This window comes from Carassius gibelio, chromosome B7 (assembly GCF_023724105.1).
Source record: "Carassius gibelio isolate Cgi1373 ecotype wild population from Czech Republic chromosome B7, carGib1.2-hapl.c, whole genome shotgun sequence".
Lineage (NCBI taxonomy): Eukaryota > Metazoa > Chordata > Actinopteri > Cypriniformes > Cyprinidae > Carassius > Carassius gibelio.
The window spans coordinates 12166004-12183525 of NC_068402.1; the positions used below are offsets into that span (position 1 = coordinate 12166004).

A 17522-nucleotide genomic window follows, 5' to 3' on the forward strand; every position below is an offset into this window, starting at 1 on the left:
GTATTCTTGAATCATTGACGGATTTCTACCAACAGGAGCTCTGATTCTGATCTCAAAGTGAATGGTGCTTTCTCTTTTAATATTTAATGTTATGATGACTTGGAGTGAGAAGCAGGTTTGTTTGGTACAGACTGGCACAGCTTGTGTTTGGCTCAGATAACTGTGGGCTTCCCCTTGTTAGGACTTGCACTTTTGTTTTGTGTACATGCTGTTATCTTTACATGCAAGAAAGTTTGTACCCACAGCATTTTAGTAGATGATATTTCTCAGAGCAAATGCTGCTTTTACTTTCTCATTGACAAAAAAAAAAAAAAAAAACTTTGTTCATTGGACAGGAAATATTGAAGCACATATCTGTTAGATATATTGTCCTATATCATATTAATGAATATATTGCCAAAATTGTACTAGTCAAAAGCCTATATAGTTTTCTCTTACATACTCTGGGTAGATGAAAATATAAGTTTATAATGTGTAAATAATATGTATATGAAGATTTTATGTTTAGTATGTCAACAATATATATTTTATATATGCAATTTAATTAAAACAACATTTATACACAAATCTGTTTTTTTCTATACTTTTTTTTTAAATGCACACCTTTTCCATTTATTTACTTATTGAGGAGTTTTAGGATGGATACGTGTGGATGACAAATATGTCCAAACATGTATTAAACAAGCATATATTTAAATATGCTTGTATAATATCTTATAGTTAGTTCCCCCAAAAATGTAAATTAAGCCAGTAATTACTCACCCTGAAGTCATCCTAGGTGTATATGACTTTCTTCTTATATACAAACCAAGTTGGAGTTATTAAAAAATAATAATAATTTGATATTTTCAAGCTGTTTGATTCTGGTGATGCACTGGATCAGGTGTTGCACTGCATCGATCCTCAGAAGTTTAATAAAAAGCACATCCATTAAAAAAAAAAAAAGTGTCTCGCACTGCTCTGGGGGGTGAACAAAGGCCTACTGTAGCAAACCGATTTGTTTTTGTAAGAAGAATATCCATATTCAAAACTTAATAATCACTTTAAACTAGCTTTTGTAAACGAAACCATTCAGGGGGAATGATGTAGGAGGTCAGTTTTGCACATGTGCTGCTCAGAAGTGATGCAGAAGGAAATGCAGCGGAGAGATCAAAACTAAACAACAGTCACGAATTAGAAGTACAAAACAAGGATTTGTAAAGAAGAATGTCGGACGATTTCAATAAGTCAAGAAGAGATTTTTACAACCGTGAGCGCAAGCTAGATTAAAGTGATTTACATTTTGAATATGGATATTTTTCTTACAAAAACGAATAGATTCGCTACAGAAGGCCTTTGTTCCCACCCCTTTAAAAAAATAAAAATGGATTACCTTTTTTATTAAAATTCTCTTGGACCGATGCAGTGCAGCACCCGCTGGGTGGCATCAAACAGCTTGAAAGATCAAAGAATTTTTTTTAAAATAACTCTGCATTCATATGTCCTAATTTTCACTTTTGGATGAACTAACCCTTTAATGTATGACTATTTTCCATAATTCCTAATAGGTTTACATTTTACTTAATATGACAATAGATTTCATACATGGTAATTTAAAAGCCTAAATGTACCATTACATATATTTGCTGCTTAACTGTTCTGAATGTAATGCTTGTTTTTGGCCAAAGTAACTGTGTTTGTTAGGGGTTTTACTTTTCTTCTACATGCTGTCATTTATGTAGTATCTAAAAAGATTTCAGCTGCAGCAGATGGTGTTTCTTAGATGATTTCATCTTTCACTTTCATTATTGACTGCTGATGACAGGTGAGTGGTGAGCATACTGTAGCTTTGGTCCAGCTCAACTGTTCTAATGTTTGCTTCAGGTTCAAGTAATTGGGTTTACCCTCTGTTGAAGCTTTCACTTTTCTTTTCCCCCTACATGCTGTCATTTATGCTTCTGCTACATCCACTTTGGCACATGGCATTCTTTAAATGAATGCTAGTTTTCTCAAAGATGACTTGGAGTGTGAAGCCAGTTAATTAGGTAGTCTCCCGAACAAATTCTTGCTTGAGACTGAAATTTGAGTTTGTATTAGGCCTATTTTCTGTGCTATGAGAGTCACCAAACATACTGCATCCATATAGTCTGCAGTTGTGAACTATCTTTTCTAGAAGATGTCTAGAAAAAGAGACGTGCGAGACAAAAGTGCGAACAGATTCTTGCTAGCCCTGTGGTTAAGATGCTCAGGATGTATCTTCCTATGTGCAAGTAAAGTACAATTTAAAATAAAATGTCAACTGTCTAGATGGTGGTAGGTAAACCAAATGGTATTGATTCCAAACTTTTCTTAAACGAAACATTTTTTTTTTCCTTTTACACTTTCGCTAAAATTATTTAACTTAAATTGGGTCTGAAAAAAACTCGCTTCTGGATCACCTGAAACATTTTAGGAGACAAAAAAAAAAAAAAGAGTTAATTTTGTTTGTTGTAACAACGGTGAAGAATTTCAAAGATATTTTGATGATGTCTACTGAGGCCCCCAAGAGGACGGAAGCCACTTGGTGGAGACCGAGAGCTGCCTTTATCCTCAAACTCAGGCTGCTCGCTCGCACTGGACTCAAAAACGCTGGACGAGACGCGCAGCTGACATCTGTTGTACTTTTCTCATTTTCCCATCCCGACACTAGACGTGAGTATTTTTTGAAAACATAAACTTTTATGTCATGATTGTTGTATATCTTATCCTGAATATTTCGTCAGGCTATAGCTTCATCTTTAACAACTGAAGATGGGAAACTGAAAAAAAAAATGAAAAGTTTAAATAGCCTAGAAAATAGTCATGAGTTGGTCATTTAGATCGTGTCCATGATTTTCTTTCCTGTTTTAATATCACAGACACTTGTAATGTTTTGGCGTATCATGTGTAACATTTTCTGTGAGTAGTCTAGTTTGTGTGTTAATGCAGTAAAAGCAGAATGTATAATCGTCGCTTTTCAACAGTTTTAATAACGCCTTCACTATTCTAGTTTGGATTTAATTTCCTATTCATAGTTTGCTTCTATAATACGTTATGAATTCATGTTAGGGGTTGTTTATTCTCTCACTTGTTTGGCATGATTTCGTTTTCAGTTTAAAATGTGGTCCTTGGACTGATATTATCAGTCAGGATAAGGAGTGTTTACAATGTATTATAGTCCTCAAAATAGTTTACTTGTTAGTTTTGTTTCCTCGCCTTCTCATAGTGTTTTTCAGCTTTAAAAGTTTTTTTCAGGGGGCTCTCTTTGTGAGGATGGTTTAATTCACTGGTTATGAACTGTAATGTGAGATCTGTCCAATGTAGGTCAAGTCGGTTTACAACTGTAAGTGATTTGGCAAGTGATTTATAATAACTTTTTTTTTTTTTTTTTTTGGCGACTAATATGAATTTGATTTACACAGTAACTGTGTAGTTTGAATCCACCTTTGCCTGCAAATTAGGTTTTACTAAACTGTCTGTCATTCATTACTCACACTCAAGTTGCTCATTTCTTCTTTTTAAAAATTATATTTTAAAGAATATGGGTAGCCAAACAGTTGCTGGTTCCCATTGTCATCCATAGTATGGAAAAAAATACAATGGGAGTCAATGGTGACCAGAAACTGTCCCCTAAAAATATCTTGATGTTCAGCAGAGGAAAGAAATTCATGCAGGTTTTGAACATCTTGAAGGGTGAGTAAATGATGAAAGAACTTTCATTTTTGGGTAAAATTTCCCTTAAGTTGAACTACAAATCTGTAACCTATTGTAAGTGACAAAACAATGCATTAATAGCCTAGCAACAGTAATACATTATACTTTAAATACTTTGCTGATTAATTTACACAGTGGTGAGATGCAAATATACCTGTAGGAAAGAAACATCTCAGAACTCAGAACTTCACTGTCTAAGCTGTGTCATCTAGACAGCAATGAAAATAAAAAAAGAGACAAATAGACACCAGGATATTCAATTATGGCCAGTGAAAACATTTACAATCTATTTTTCTTATAAAACCAAATGATCTGTTCTATGATATCCATATTCAGATTTTTATAGCTCCATACTTTTACTGTATGTCCATGGTCATCTCATCCATGTTTAATTTAAGTTCACCGGGAATTTTAGGATACACATCTGAGATGAAGTTAACAAAACATAACAAATCTGAGTTTCCCTATAACAGCTTCTAAACAACAACACTTTGAATTACAATTCCAGTTTGCCTGCATTCCATTAATAGGTGATGTTTCAGAAACAAAAATAGGTTCCTCCCTGTTGTTAAAATGTAATTGCTTTTCTAAATCATAATCGTCACTCATCATAAAACTAGTCAACTTTAATAACCCCTCTGGGCCATTTTAGTAGCTGCTTGTGCAGCCCACTTTAACACGACTGGTGCCATCAAGTTGGTCTTTGTGTTCAGGTGGTGAGATTAACCGTCCTAATGAATATAAGCCTTGTTTCTGCCTGAAGTAACTGTGGATAGCCCAGTGGGCTTCCCCTTATTTGTGGTTTCACTTTTCTTTTTTCTGCATGCTGTGAGGAGTGTGAGACTGTTTAGTCTCTCAAGAGGGGACACTCTACACCCCTTCATGCCAGCCCGCTTGATGGTTACCATGGCAAACTGTTTGGCATGCGCAAGTTTAAATGAAGTTGTTGTGAAAGTGACAAAGACTAGAAGGCCTTGATTCATCAGCTCTAGGCTTCATTTTATATCTTAACCGATTGCAAGGAAGCTCAATGGTATTATATAAAGCACGCTTGCTCAATCAGCAAAGATGCTTGAACTTCTAGTAAAAGATTTCATAACACTTGTGCACTTATATGTTTACTTTGGATGTTAAAGTTGCCACCCCTGTAGGGATGTCATCAGCTTGGTGTTAACTTCACGGCTACAGTGGGCTCCTGAGTCTGTGGAGTTTCTCCTTTTGTTCGATTTGAAAAGCATGGCTGAAAGCCGTCATTGTCGCGGTGGGAAATCAAAGCTGGTTCTATCTGTGTGAATGTGGGGGAGGGTGGTTGGAGATTGGGGTGTGAACTAGAGCCCCAGTGTACACTGGGTAGATGAGCTGAATGCTGATGAACTTCAGAATGAGGGCTGAGCCTGGCTCTCCTCAAAGGATAATTGTAATTGCTTAATAGATACTCTCAAAGTGGCAATACTCATTCCGCAATCTTTGCTTTGCTTTACAGGTGATTTATTTAGCTGCTAAAGCAATTTCAGCAGTGAGGAGATAAGATAAACTACTACTGATAAACAATTAATATATATTGCCATGTCACATTGCCTGTGGTGGTGTGTTGGCCTAATTCAAATTTGAGCGCATTGTGACACACTTTTTATCTGTTTGACTGAGGATGGACAAGTTACATGTGTGTAGACATAAGCTGTGACCTTCATGTGTGGTACATCAGGTCAGTGTTTGCCTTGATCCAAATCCCAACAGTGTTTTTATCAAGGTTGAATTTGTTTATAACCGCATTTTGTTTATGTCTTGTGTAAACAAGCACTCTGCAGAATGAGGAAGTGCAGGTAATTTGATTCCACAGACTTCTGCTGCATCTGAAAAACACATTACAATCCCTCCCATGGTAGAAAAATATGAGAGATTTTCAACTGAGCTGGTTGGCCTCTGCTCAGCAGCACTGCGATCGGTTCTTTAAAACTAAAATAAAACGAGTAAGTTCAACATGTTTTGAATTGTATTCCTGTCTCACAAGTTAAAGTTCATGCAAGTTTGCTTGTGGAAGTTTTAATCGGTTACATAACTTCAAGAAAAAAAGACTAAGAAACTCGGACAGACATTGGCTCATGGGATATTTTGGCTCCTTTATCCACTTTTATCCTCCCTTAGACAATTACTGAAGTCTGTGTTAGTATTTTTTATGTTCACTACGGTTGCATTTATTTGATCAAAAATATTTTACAGTAAAAAAAGGTACAATTGTGAAATATTATAGCAATTTAGAATAACTGTTTTTATATTAATATATTCTGAAATGTAATTTATTCCTTTGATTTTACTCCTGTTTTCAGTGTCATATGATCCTTCAGAAATCAGTCTTCTAGAAAACATTCAATATTATCCGTGTTGATGCAGTTGTGCTGCTTTTTAGAATTCATTGCCAAATAGAATGTTCAAAGAACATAATTTACTTAAAGTAGAAATCTTTTCTAAGTAATATTGTAAAACCCTTTACTATTTTCCTTTTGATCAATTTAATGCATCTTTGCTGAATAAAAGTATTGATTTCTTCTAAAAACACTGACCTCAAACTGTTGATATGCTTTTTTTTTTTTTAAACCCAGTCTCAATGAAATTACTGACAAATGTGGCTAATAAGATTTTTTTTTTTTTTTTTTTTTTCATCAACAAAAAATGTGCCTCATATTTTTGAACAGTACATGTTACCCATACAATGCTCTGCTGCTTCTCTGCTTAACTATTGATACTCCCGGTCAAAGGTGATATTCACTGATTTAATTTTACTGTAAAAGAGGTTCTTCCGATGCTCTGAGAGGAGGGATGAAAGTACATCCATTCATCTCCACTGTAAGAAAGCTCTGAATGAGCTCCTGTGCTTGTCCATAAATGGTTCCTGCAATAGTGTTTTCTTCATCTGTGGCCTGATCCACTTTGTGTTGTTGCTTTATAACTGCTTCTCATCACTGTGTGCCAAAGTGTGCCATGCAGCACACCATCTGTCCCACAAATAGCACGAGAAGCCTGTATAATACTAACCTATTATTGATAGCAGGAATATGGGTCATCATCAGAAAACTGTGGCTACAGCCATCACACAGTCCAGAGAAGCGTATTGAGCGATCCTGTGGAATTTAGATCTGAGTACTCCATAGATTTATCTGATGTTGACAGCATGCTCTGTCTGAAGGCAAGGGGAAGTGGTACTGAATTTATAAAAAGTAGCAAACATATATATTAATAGTCTGTGTGCATGAGGAAAACGGTGTACCTTTGTTAACAGATTCTGATCTATTTTTCTGTTCAGCACTCATATCTAATCATTCCAAAAAGTAAAAAAAAGAAGTGTAATCCTTACAGCTGTCTGTTCGTTTTTAATGAATTAAACATTATGTTGCCCTTTTGCCATTTCTCTTAATCTGTGTCATGCATCATAGACTCTGATCCTTAATTTACTGCTGTTTTTCTGTTTTAGGTTTTCAAAGGTCAACAAAATGGGGAAAGGATGCATCGCTGCCACCAAGTACTTCCTGTTTTTCTTCAACTTGATCTTCTTTGTAAGTTTCAGTTTTTCGTTTTTAAAAAACAAGTTCAGTTATTTCAGTTATTTCAGTTATTTCAGTCATTTGACGTGCTTTGACTTTGTTATTGTTTCTTGATTAGGATTAATAAACCTCAACAACAGAATGTTAGCATTAGATGTTACACTTAGAATAAAGCTCAGCATTTTTAATGCTCTAAGTATCATGAACTAATAATAGTGTTTTTACTGAATTTATTAATATAGGTTAATGTTAAGATTAGATTTGGGCAAACTGCTTTTGAAACATTCTACCAAACCTTTTCCCAAGCCTGTTTCTTTTTATAAATTATGCTTTTTTAGCTCACTCATAACTGGTGTCCAAGTATTCATTACATTAGTTTAACACTGATATTCACTGAGCCAGGGCTCACGTTCATATAAATAAGTCAATCCTGTTTACAGTTGATGAAAAACAACAGCAACATATGTTTATTAGTTGTAGGTGCGCCACAGCAGTCTCGCATCTTTCTGTCACAAGAATGCACTCCAGATATCATCCAGATGAAGTGTTTGCCATTTGTTACCCAGACAGTTTACTTTTCTCCATCTCAGAGAGAAACAGCCTGCCCTCCCTTGTCATTCTTGGGCTTGTTCCATGTAGAAAAAAGAAATGAAATCTCTGATCCAAGTTTATTCTCCGCAGACCTGGGTGCTCGAAAGGAAGAGCCCAGTGATTTATTTCAACCATTTGTAACCCAACCAGTGCAGTTAAATACTTCTTTAAATGAGCCCAGGAAAATGTTTAAATAAGTCAGATATATAACAGCATAATTTGGTCTTATTTGTGTGTTCTGATTGGCAGTTTCCAATTATTCAATTATTCATTACAACAGCATTTTATATTATTTAGGGAATGCTTTTATTCAAAGTGATAACAGTAGATTAGTACATAGAAATGAAACACATTCAAATATTCTATTGTTTATAAATGTTTATATTTTAGCATTTTGTAGGATTTGCACTATCAAAGAACTGTGTGCTGGAATACATTGGTTTGATTTAAGAGCTGTTGCTGGGTTTACCTTCATCACCATTTATTCTGTATTTCCATGCACCTTTGTTATTCATCGAACCAGAATAACTAGAGGATCTGCATGGAGAAATCATAAACCGTAGTCAAAATAAGCTTAAACAGCATTTTGACAAATGAAGGCCCAATTATACTTCAAGCAAATCGAGGAACGAACTGGTGTGACAATTTAAGACGAAATCAGGCCAAAATGTTCAAATTGACCTTTCTGGAAAACCCTGAAGAACCTGACCCCTGATCTAAGAACGCAAAAGAAGTTTACTGTGAGCATATCGGGGCTTTTAGTGCTCCAGCATGCACTCCTAAACCACACACCCCAGCATGTGCCCTGGTGTTAGACATAAGAAGAGTAGACGGAGCGCTTGTTCGAGTGGGTTTAGGGAAAGCTGTGGTGTTCTCAAACTCATGGAACATCCGTCGAGCTCCCCCTCCCCTCTCCTCCTCTTCCCTCCTGCCACTGCCACGCACAAGCATGGCCCAATCAGTCCCAGATGTGAGCTGAGCGCAAAGCAGAACTGGAACCCCACAGTTCGAGATCAGGCAACAGTTCATAGCTTCCTACGGGCCAGGATTGGTGTGTTTGTTACATACTCACACACACACCAGCACACAACTTTCCTGACTTCCAGGGAACACATTAATACTAGACTTTCCATCTTTAGCTCTGTCCAAGAGATTTGGGGTGAACAAGTTGCAGCTTGTAAACTGACAATTGGGGCCCCTCATTCCCCTCTTGTCCTGTAGCACATGATTGATTCTCTACTTCTTTTTTCTCCCTTTTCTCTTCCTCTGCACCCTGTCTTTTCCTTTTTATCCCTCTACAGATCTTCGGAGCTACGATTATGGGATTTGGACTGTGGATCCTCCTAGACAATCAGAACCTCATTGCGTTGTTGGGTAAGTGTCTGCAAAAAATGTGTGCAACTAAGAGAAGACCATAAAACACCATGCAGGCGAACAAGCAGGAAAATGATGTTCCTAATAACCAAAATCTACTTTCCTGGCCATTTTCTCTGGGATGGCTTGAAATGCGTTTCACATTAATCTAAAAGGCTATTGAATGCCCTGTGGGAGAGTTCTTTTGCCGTTAGATGGTTGTAGTAAACTCCAGAGGAAGCGATGAGAAGAGTTGGTTGTCGGTCTTGTCTTTTTATGCTCTCATTAGTGAAGTTTTAACCCATTCTACCTTTGAATAAAACCCCCTGGGCTTGTGTGCCAGTGACTCAGACCCACTTTTACAGGGGCCATCTGTCTCTCGTTTCATTTTGTTTGATGATCACTGTTAGTCTTTTCTTAAAAGGCATGATTCAGGCTTTTGGACAGATTGTCCATGATGGGCTCTGTATTTTTCAACACCCCTCCCCCCCGGACACTTCTGATCTGTTTTCCATCCCAGAGGCCATTGCAGGGAGCTCTAGGTCACTGGGTCTGGGTCTTACAGACACTGCCGAGCAGGCCAGAGCTGGATGTTCACAGCTGGCTTCAGATCAGCTATTGAGTTCACAGCTTTGTGTGCGAGCCAGGCAGGGCCTGTGTGTGACAGTGCACGTCTGAGGCAGTCTGCAGGTGCTCTCTCGCTGCCACACAGGCCTCTTTTAGCGCTGTCTCATTAGCATGCGTCACGTCAATGCTCAGATCAGGCCTCTCGATGCATTAGTCATTTGAAAGAACAAATTAACACTAGTGAGCAAGTGTATACAAAAGAATGAGCCTCTATCTGCCTCTGTCAATTAATTGTAAGTGGTCTTAATCTATAAGGCAGTTCAAAAGTTTGGGAACAGGAAGATTTTTTAGAGGAGTGTCTTATGCTCCCCAAGGCTGCGTTTTTTATTCAGAAATACAGTAAAACAGAAATAATGTGAAATATAATTGCAATTTTAAGGAACTGTTTCTATTTTAAATATGTAATTAATTCCTGTGATGGCAAAGCTGAATTTTCAGCAGCATTACTCCAGTCTTCAGTGTCACATGGTCCTATAGAAATCATTCTAATAAGCTGATTTGTTGATCAAGAAGCATTTCATATTATTATAAGCGTTGAAAACAGTTTTTTTGTAGATTTTTTTTAAGCATTTTTTTGCATTTGCAAAAATGTTTTCCTTACTTCAAAAAAACAAACAAACAAAAAAACTAACACTATTTGAAAAGTAAAACCTAGAAAGTATATTAATTATTTCAATAATCCTTCAATAGCAACATAAAAAAAATTATGTTTTTTGAGTGCTATAAAATAAAACTGAACAGAGAATGAATGCTGGTTTAAATGTATTATATAAAATGTTTAAATATTTACCTTAATTTTATTCTTTCTCATAGACTAAAATTAGAGGTCATTTTATTCCAAGTATAACTAACTAAAATGAATGAATATAACTACTGACTGAATTTTATTATAGTCTACAACATAAGTTTGTGTGAAAATGAACACTGCTCAAAGTGCACTGACAGTCCTCAGATTTACGGAACCAATACAGTAGTTGACTTGGAAAGGGTCAGAGTATTTTAAAAGCTGTCTTCCAAAATGTAGTGAACCGGACCCAAGACTTGAACCCAGTCTGAGGAGTTGCGCCATGAACAGTTTTTAGTTTGATTGATTGTTCAGAGCAGAAAACTGATTTTAAAAAGTGCAGGCTTGCACCATAGCATGATACCAACAGCAGTGAATCTGTCAGCTTCTCGTATTCCTCCTTTGCACGTCATAATTCATCTGACAGACACATTCCTGCAGTGCACAGCGGCTGCTGGGACTCCAGGCCCTGCAAACAAACTGTGAGCCCATAGTAAAAAAAAAAAAAAAAAAAAAGTATTCTGAACATCATTGTTTCTCTAATCCAGATGCCAGTGGCCTTCACTGGCTCAACTGATCCCTAGAGGATTTTCCTGTTTCCGTTAGACAGCATTAGGCACTTCACCAGCATGGGGTGGTTTGAGATTTACAGTACTGAAGCTACAAAGGCCCACACATTCAAAGCTGAAATGCAGACATGTTTTATGCTTTTATTTGCAATGTCACTGCCCATTCTTGGGGTTTGGGCACTGGATGGAAAAACTGAAACAGAATTGTTGCGTTCATTGCAGTTGGCCAAATGCTTTGAACTTGGTTTCTGCTGAACATAGTGGTTGCATATAAAATGCTTTTGCTTTGTTAAGGAATAAGGTCTAGTTCTTTATTCTGCTGTTGTTTGTGGAATTGTTATGGCGACATATAATTTTGATAATATTTACCATGTGGCACAAAAGACCCTCGTCACAGTATTTCCATTTTAAAATTCTGACAATTTTCTTAATTGCATTAACAGCTGTTTACCGATAGTCAAGTCAGACATTTCAAAGCAACCAACTGCTGTGAATCTTGTGAGAATTCTTTATTTTTTTGCAGTGAACAGAATGACCTGAAATGATTCCAAATAAGATACCTCACTCCACATTGTTCCTTAGGATGCAGGATTTGTTTGCTTAATAAATCCAGTCTGCTGGTTCTTAGTTTCCAGCGTGTGGGTTTCCAAGTATCCAGTTCTCTCTTAATCATTAATTTCTAAATAGCCTAAATTATGTAGAGAGTGCCTTCTCAACCATGTCAAAAGATGAACTCATTCTGGTATTTGTGCTTTGACGCATGCTGTAATCATGCTGATGGTCATCTCATCTTAGTGCTTGGTTTCGTAATGATGATTGCATCGGGTTACATTGTATTCTCTGCACCCACAATCACACTGTGGTATTGTTTGCAAGGCTGTCTGTGTTAATGTTGTTTTTGCTGGGGAGCCATTGAGGTATTTCGAGGCAGGATGATATGACAGAGGCTTTTCAGTCAATATGCATGAAAGCTTGACTGAAGCAGGACCAGGACACAGTTGGAGAATGTGCTTTGAGGTGAAGCCACAGAATGTCTGACCCAACTGTTCAACAGCGTATAGTGAGCATCGCCCAGTACTATAGACCTTCATGTCTCAGTCAGGATAGCAAGGGAGACTTGCCAACCCCATCTCAACATTACACAATGCATATTCATGAGGACAACCCGAGACTGTATTTACTGGCTTGGAGTATTTGAGACCAAAATTAGTTTTGGGCATGCAAAGTGACCAGCACTACTGCATTTCATTTGTAGAGCTGAAGTGGTTGCGCTAAATGTAAACCTCAACAGATCATAAAAAAAGTACTGGTAAAATAAAAATGAGGTCATTTATTGTAAACATGCTATTGTTTCTTGTAAACATATTTTAATTTCTACAACTTAAAATGAAAAAAATATACTCTTACTGTTTAAAAAAATTGGGGTCAGTAAGTAATTTATTCTATTATGGCAAAGCTGAATTTTTCTTGCAGTCAGTACTCCAGTCTTGTGTCACATGATCCTTCAAAAACCATTCTAATATGTTGACTTGGTGCTTCAGAAAGATTTAATATTATTGATGTCAAAAACTGTTTTCTGCCTAGTATTTTTGTGGAACCATGGTACTTTCTTAGGATACTTTGATAAATAGAAAATTCTAAAGAACAGCATTTATTAAAACAATTTGTAAGTCTTTACTGTCACTTTATAGAATTGAATGCTGTATAAAAGATGTGTTCATTCAAAAAACATACAAACATGAAAGTATTTTTCATTGCTGTTTCTTGTTAACTATTGAATGACCAATTTTTTTGGTGTTACCAAAGTGTGGAAAATAACTGAATTACTGTTATGTTTACTAAATGCTCATTAAAACAATTATGATTAGTTTGTAACAAGAATTACGTTTGTATTTCTCACTAACAGAGGATTCATCCATGGTCCTGAAGGTGGTCTCTTATATTCTGATTGGTGTGGGCTCATTTTCCATGCTTCTGGGATTTCTGGGCTGTCTTGGGGCCATCTATGAAATCCGCTGTTTGCTTGGATTGGTAAGACACAAAGATGTTCCAATATTTAGCACAGTTTTATCCTAATTTAGTTGCTGTTTGTTTTTTGTATATCACATGTTTTTTTACTTATGCAAACTTGAAGTACAAAAGGAACTTCTGTTTTCACATGTAAATTTTCTGTGCTGAGTGGTTTCGTGTCACATGACCCGAAAAGACTACTGAACCACCTGTTATGTTTCTGTTGCACATATGTGCAGTACATATGTGAGGCTGACATATGTTTTTGAGTCTGTGATATCTGAATCTATTGTCTTTTTCTCTCTACAGTACTTCACCTGCCTATTGCTCATCCTCCTTGCTCAAGTGGCTGTCGCCATTCTCATCTACTTCCAGCGGGATTTGGTGAGTGAGTGAATGCTCTAATGTGGCTGCTGTAAAGGGATCATTCACTCAAAAATGAGAATGTAAACATTTACCTCCCCTCGTATCGTTCCAAACCTGTATGACTTCATTTCTTTCTGTGGAATGCAAAACAACATATTTAGAACAATAGTCTCCAGTTCATAAAATTACTGTTGTGTTGAGCTTAATTGATCTCCAAAATAGCTGCTTCTGTGAAAAAGTCATACAGGTTTTGATCAAGACAGAATTTTTATTTGTGGTTGAACCATCTCTTAAAGCCTAGCATCAAAATATTTTTGTGAGCAAGAAACTTCGGGCTTGCATGCATGTTAAAATGCTTTGGAAAAGCTGAGGTCAGATCTCCATGTGTTCCATTTGCCAGCTAGAATTCATTGTGAAGGTTTTGCTTAGAATTCTGGCTTGAGCAGCTTGAAATGAGGTCAAGAGATGTTCAGGGGCTGAAAATGAAAATATACTGCCCCCTATCGCATATACCAAAAAATATATGCATTTCAGGATTGCTATTGTTTAACAGACCTATACCATGATGACCCATGAGAAAAAGAATCACATATGTTGGACACAGGATGAGGACGAATGTACACAAACACTTTAGCACCGAGTGTCTCTGAGGACGCCATAGTAAAGCATTTAAATGCAAGTAGATTTATAGATGTTATCCTTTATTTGCTTATCTGTCATCTTGGAAATAAATGTGAACCGACTTGGAGACAAGATGAGCATACAGTGTAAGATTTGGTTCCAATTAGTGTGTTTGTACTCTGTTCCATTTTAGAAGTTTAGTAACAACTGTTTCCTCAGTTAGCAAAGTGAGTCTCAGGTCAAATACCTGGGGCTAGAAATATAAACCGTTGACCTGCTTAACTCTCCTTGCAGTTGAGGAAGGAGGCAAACAAAATAGTGTCCCAAGTCGTGGTGAACTACCCCGGACAGAACAAAACCGCAGAGCAGGCCTGGGACTACCTCCAGAGAACAGTGAGTATGAAGGGGCGTAACATTCATTGTCTTTAATTCAGACTAGAGACATGTTTTATATGTCCTCTATGTATTTGAATGTATTGCCATGAAAACCACTCGGTTTCTGTGGGAGGTTCATGCTCTGGAATGTAGAAATGCTTGTTAGCTTGTCAGTTTAGCCTTTCAGAACTGACATCAAGACTGATGACTGTTCATTTGTTTATATTTAAAAGACTCATTGTTTTTTTGTGTGTAGTAGGCTGAATGCAGCATACCTTTTTCTATAGTAGTCAAGATAACAATATCAAATACTTAATGCCCCGTTGTTTCTTCTCCGTGTCTCTTAGATGCAGTGTTGTGGCTGGAATGGACGTCAGGACTGGTTTGGGAACCAAAGGATTAGGAACAGTTCAGTGGAACTGTACCCATGCTCCTGCCACAATTCTTCCCACCCAGTACCTAATGTGGCTGACAGCGGGTTCTGTCAGGCCTCATCTAATGATTGGCCCATCTATGAGACGGTATAGGAAATATTGGTTGTCAATTAATCATTTTAATGTGTTAAGTAAGTCTTAATCTCTAAAAATTCCTAGCGTTTTGTGTAATTCTGCGTTGTTAAAGCGATAGTCCGCCCAATGAAATTGTGTTTCCAAACCTGTATGACTTTCTTTCGTCTGTGAAACACAAGATATTCTAAAAAATATTAGTAACCAAACAGTTTCGTTGACTTCCACTGTATGGTCAAAAATATGCTTATCAATGGGAACTGAAACTGTTTACCCAAATTCTTCACAATATCTTGGGTTCCAATAAAGTGAGTCAGTCATACATGTTTGGAACCACATGAAGACGATTAAACAGATGAATGGGTGGAGTATCCTTTGTTATGATACATATATAGTTTTGCTAAACACTGCATTATTATCCACGCCTGGGGAAGATGATGACAAGCAAAATATATTTCACATACTTCTCTCTTTCATAATTTTATGAATGTTGAGCAGAATGAATTTGGAAACGGGTCTAGTTCAAATTAAAGATCTCATGACATAGTGTTTTTCTGTCTTCATCAGGGCTGCATGGAGAATGTGGGGAGCTGGCTCTTCACAAATTATGGAATTATTTTGGGAATCTGCCTTGGTGTGGCTGTCATAGAGGTATGTTATGTCTTCTACCCTATGCCACATGAACAATACGCCTCTTCATTACTAAGAAATGTTGGGGTGTTTATAATCAGCGACGTTGTGTAATTTCTACAATACTAAACAAAATAAAACTGTCACTGGGGTGGTACATTTTTTAAAAGGTGTTAATGTGTACATTTATTTGTAGGATTTCCATTTAGGGGTACATGAGGTACAAATATGTACCTTTTAGCTTTTGTATCTTAGAGTAATGACCCAGAAGAACAGATCGCACATTTCTGTTCTGATCTCAGTGAAGTTACTATTGTTTATTTCTTATAGGTCCTCGGCATGATACTTTCCATGGGCCTCTGCAAGAGTGTACACCAAGAGGACTACACCAAAGTGCCAAAGTACTGAGGAGGAAACACGGACACTTGCACACAATTGTATTCAGTCCTCACTTATTTACGTGGAACAACCGATCTCCCTCTTCTTCTACAGCATATACAAAACATAAACTTTAGGGTTATGTTTAGTCACGAGATTTCACTCGATATTTAATCAGCTTCTTAGTCCAGTTTGAATAGCCCATTGTATGACAGTCTAAAGTGTAGAACATGAAAGCTGCCCACATAAATGAATGAAAAGCCTATGATGAGTCCTGGAGCCCCTGAATAGTCTATTTATACAACAACACGCTTTAACACCCAGGCTGTTCTGTTTGCTTTGATATTTCTTCATTATAGCAGCCCACACTATGAGGTAACATGCTATTAAACTCCGGTTTATGCTTTATAGAAAACAGAAAAACCACCAAGGCCTGCTTTTGTTAAATCAAGGGACTTTTCTGTAGATATTTAGCGTGCGTTAGAATGACACAATTCCCACTCTGCCCTAGTGGCATGTCCCAAATAAGAAAGCTGTCTGTGTTATAGTCCATCATGTATGTTTGTGCACCAGTGTTGTTTCAGGTTGCGTTGATTTTTTATTAGTGTGTATATATTTTAGCTTTCATTTGCATGTTGATTTTGACAAGTCTAGGGAGTCAAACTTTTGCCTTTTTTTTGTACAGATGATAAATTGTATGTCTTTTCTACATGCTTAATTGAGCATATTTGTAAGGAAGTACAATATAAAGCTATTCCTTGATGATGTGAACCAAAATGAAGATTAACCCCTGTGGCACCACTACGACTTTAATTGTATACTTGCTATGACAAGTATAAATGAAAAAAAAAATGCTAACAGTGTTTTCTGTCATCTGTAATAGTTATTTTGCATATGCAAAACTTTGAATTCTTAATAAAAGGTACACACTTATTTTCATGTTTTAATAAAATCATTTTTTTTTAAATACAGGGAATACAGTTCCCTATCAAATAATTATGAAATTATTGTAACTACATGTACCTAAGCTGAATGTGTTATAATAAATAACTCACCCAACCTATTTTCTCTGTGTTTTTTGTCCACTGTGTACTTTTGTAAGATCTTCACTAGGTGGCAGTAGCACATCTGTGCTAGTTAATGTGAACTGGGACGTTTTTTTCAGAATGATTTGCATAATAGGTGAGTAAATAACAATCTACCCTGTGTTAGTAAACCATCAAAAACAAAACTTAAATGTAAGAAATATTATCTTGGTCTTTGATCATTTCTGCAGGCAAATGGTGGTCTTCCTCAAGGGATGATCATGGTGGTCTGTTTCTCCTCTGTTTTTCTATGAGGTGTTAAATGACACGGCCCACCCTTCGCTCTCCCTCAACAATAGAGGGTTCACTGCCACCTGCTCGCTCTCTTCACATCCGGCCTGCCCACCGAGCTCCATCCTGTTTTCACAGAATCTTGC

The 17522-nt window shown here is 36.9% G+C and overlaps 1 protein-coding gene across 1 annotated transcript; it reads left to right on the plus strand.

Annotated features, from left to right (window-relative positions):
• The first annotated feature begins 2543 nt into the window (after positions 1-2543).
• cd82a (CD82 molecule a) lies at positions 2544-17119 on the plus strand. Its single transcript, XM_052562215.1, has 9 exons — positions 2544-2670; positions 7181-7262; positions 9143-9215; positions 13081-13205; positions 13494-13568; positions 14466-14564; positions 14894-15067; positions 15620-15703; positions 16013-17119. The coding sequence occupies exons 2-9, from the start codon at positions 7200-7202 to the stop codon at positions 16088-16090; spliced, it is 771 nt and encodes a 256-aa protein (XP_052418175.1). The 5' UTR covers positions 2544-2670; positions 7181-7199; the 3' UTR covers positions 16091-17119.
• The last annotated feature ends 403 nt before the right edge of the window (positions 17120-17522 follow it).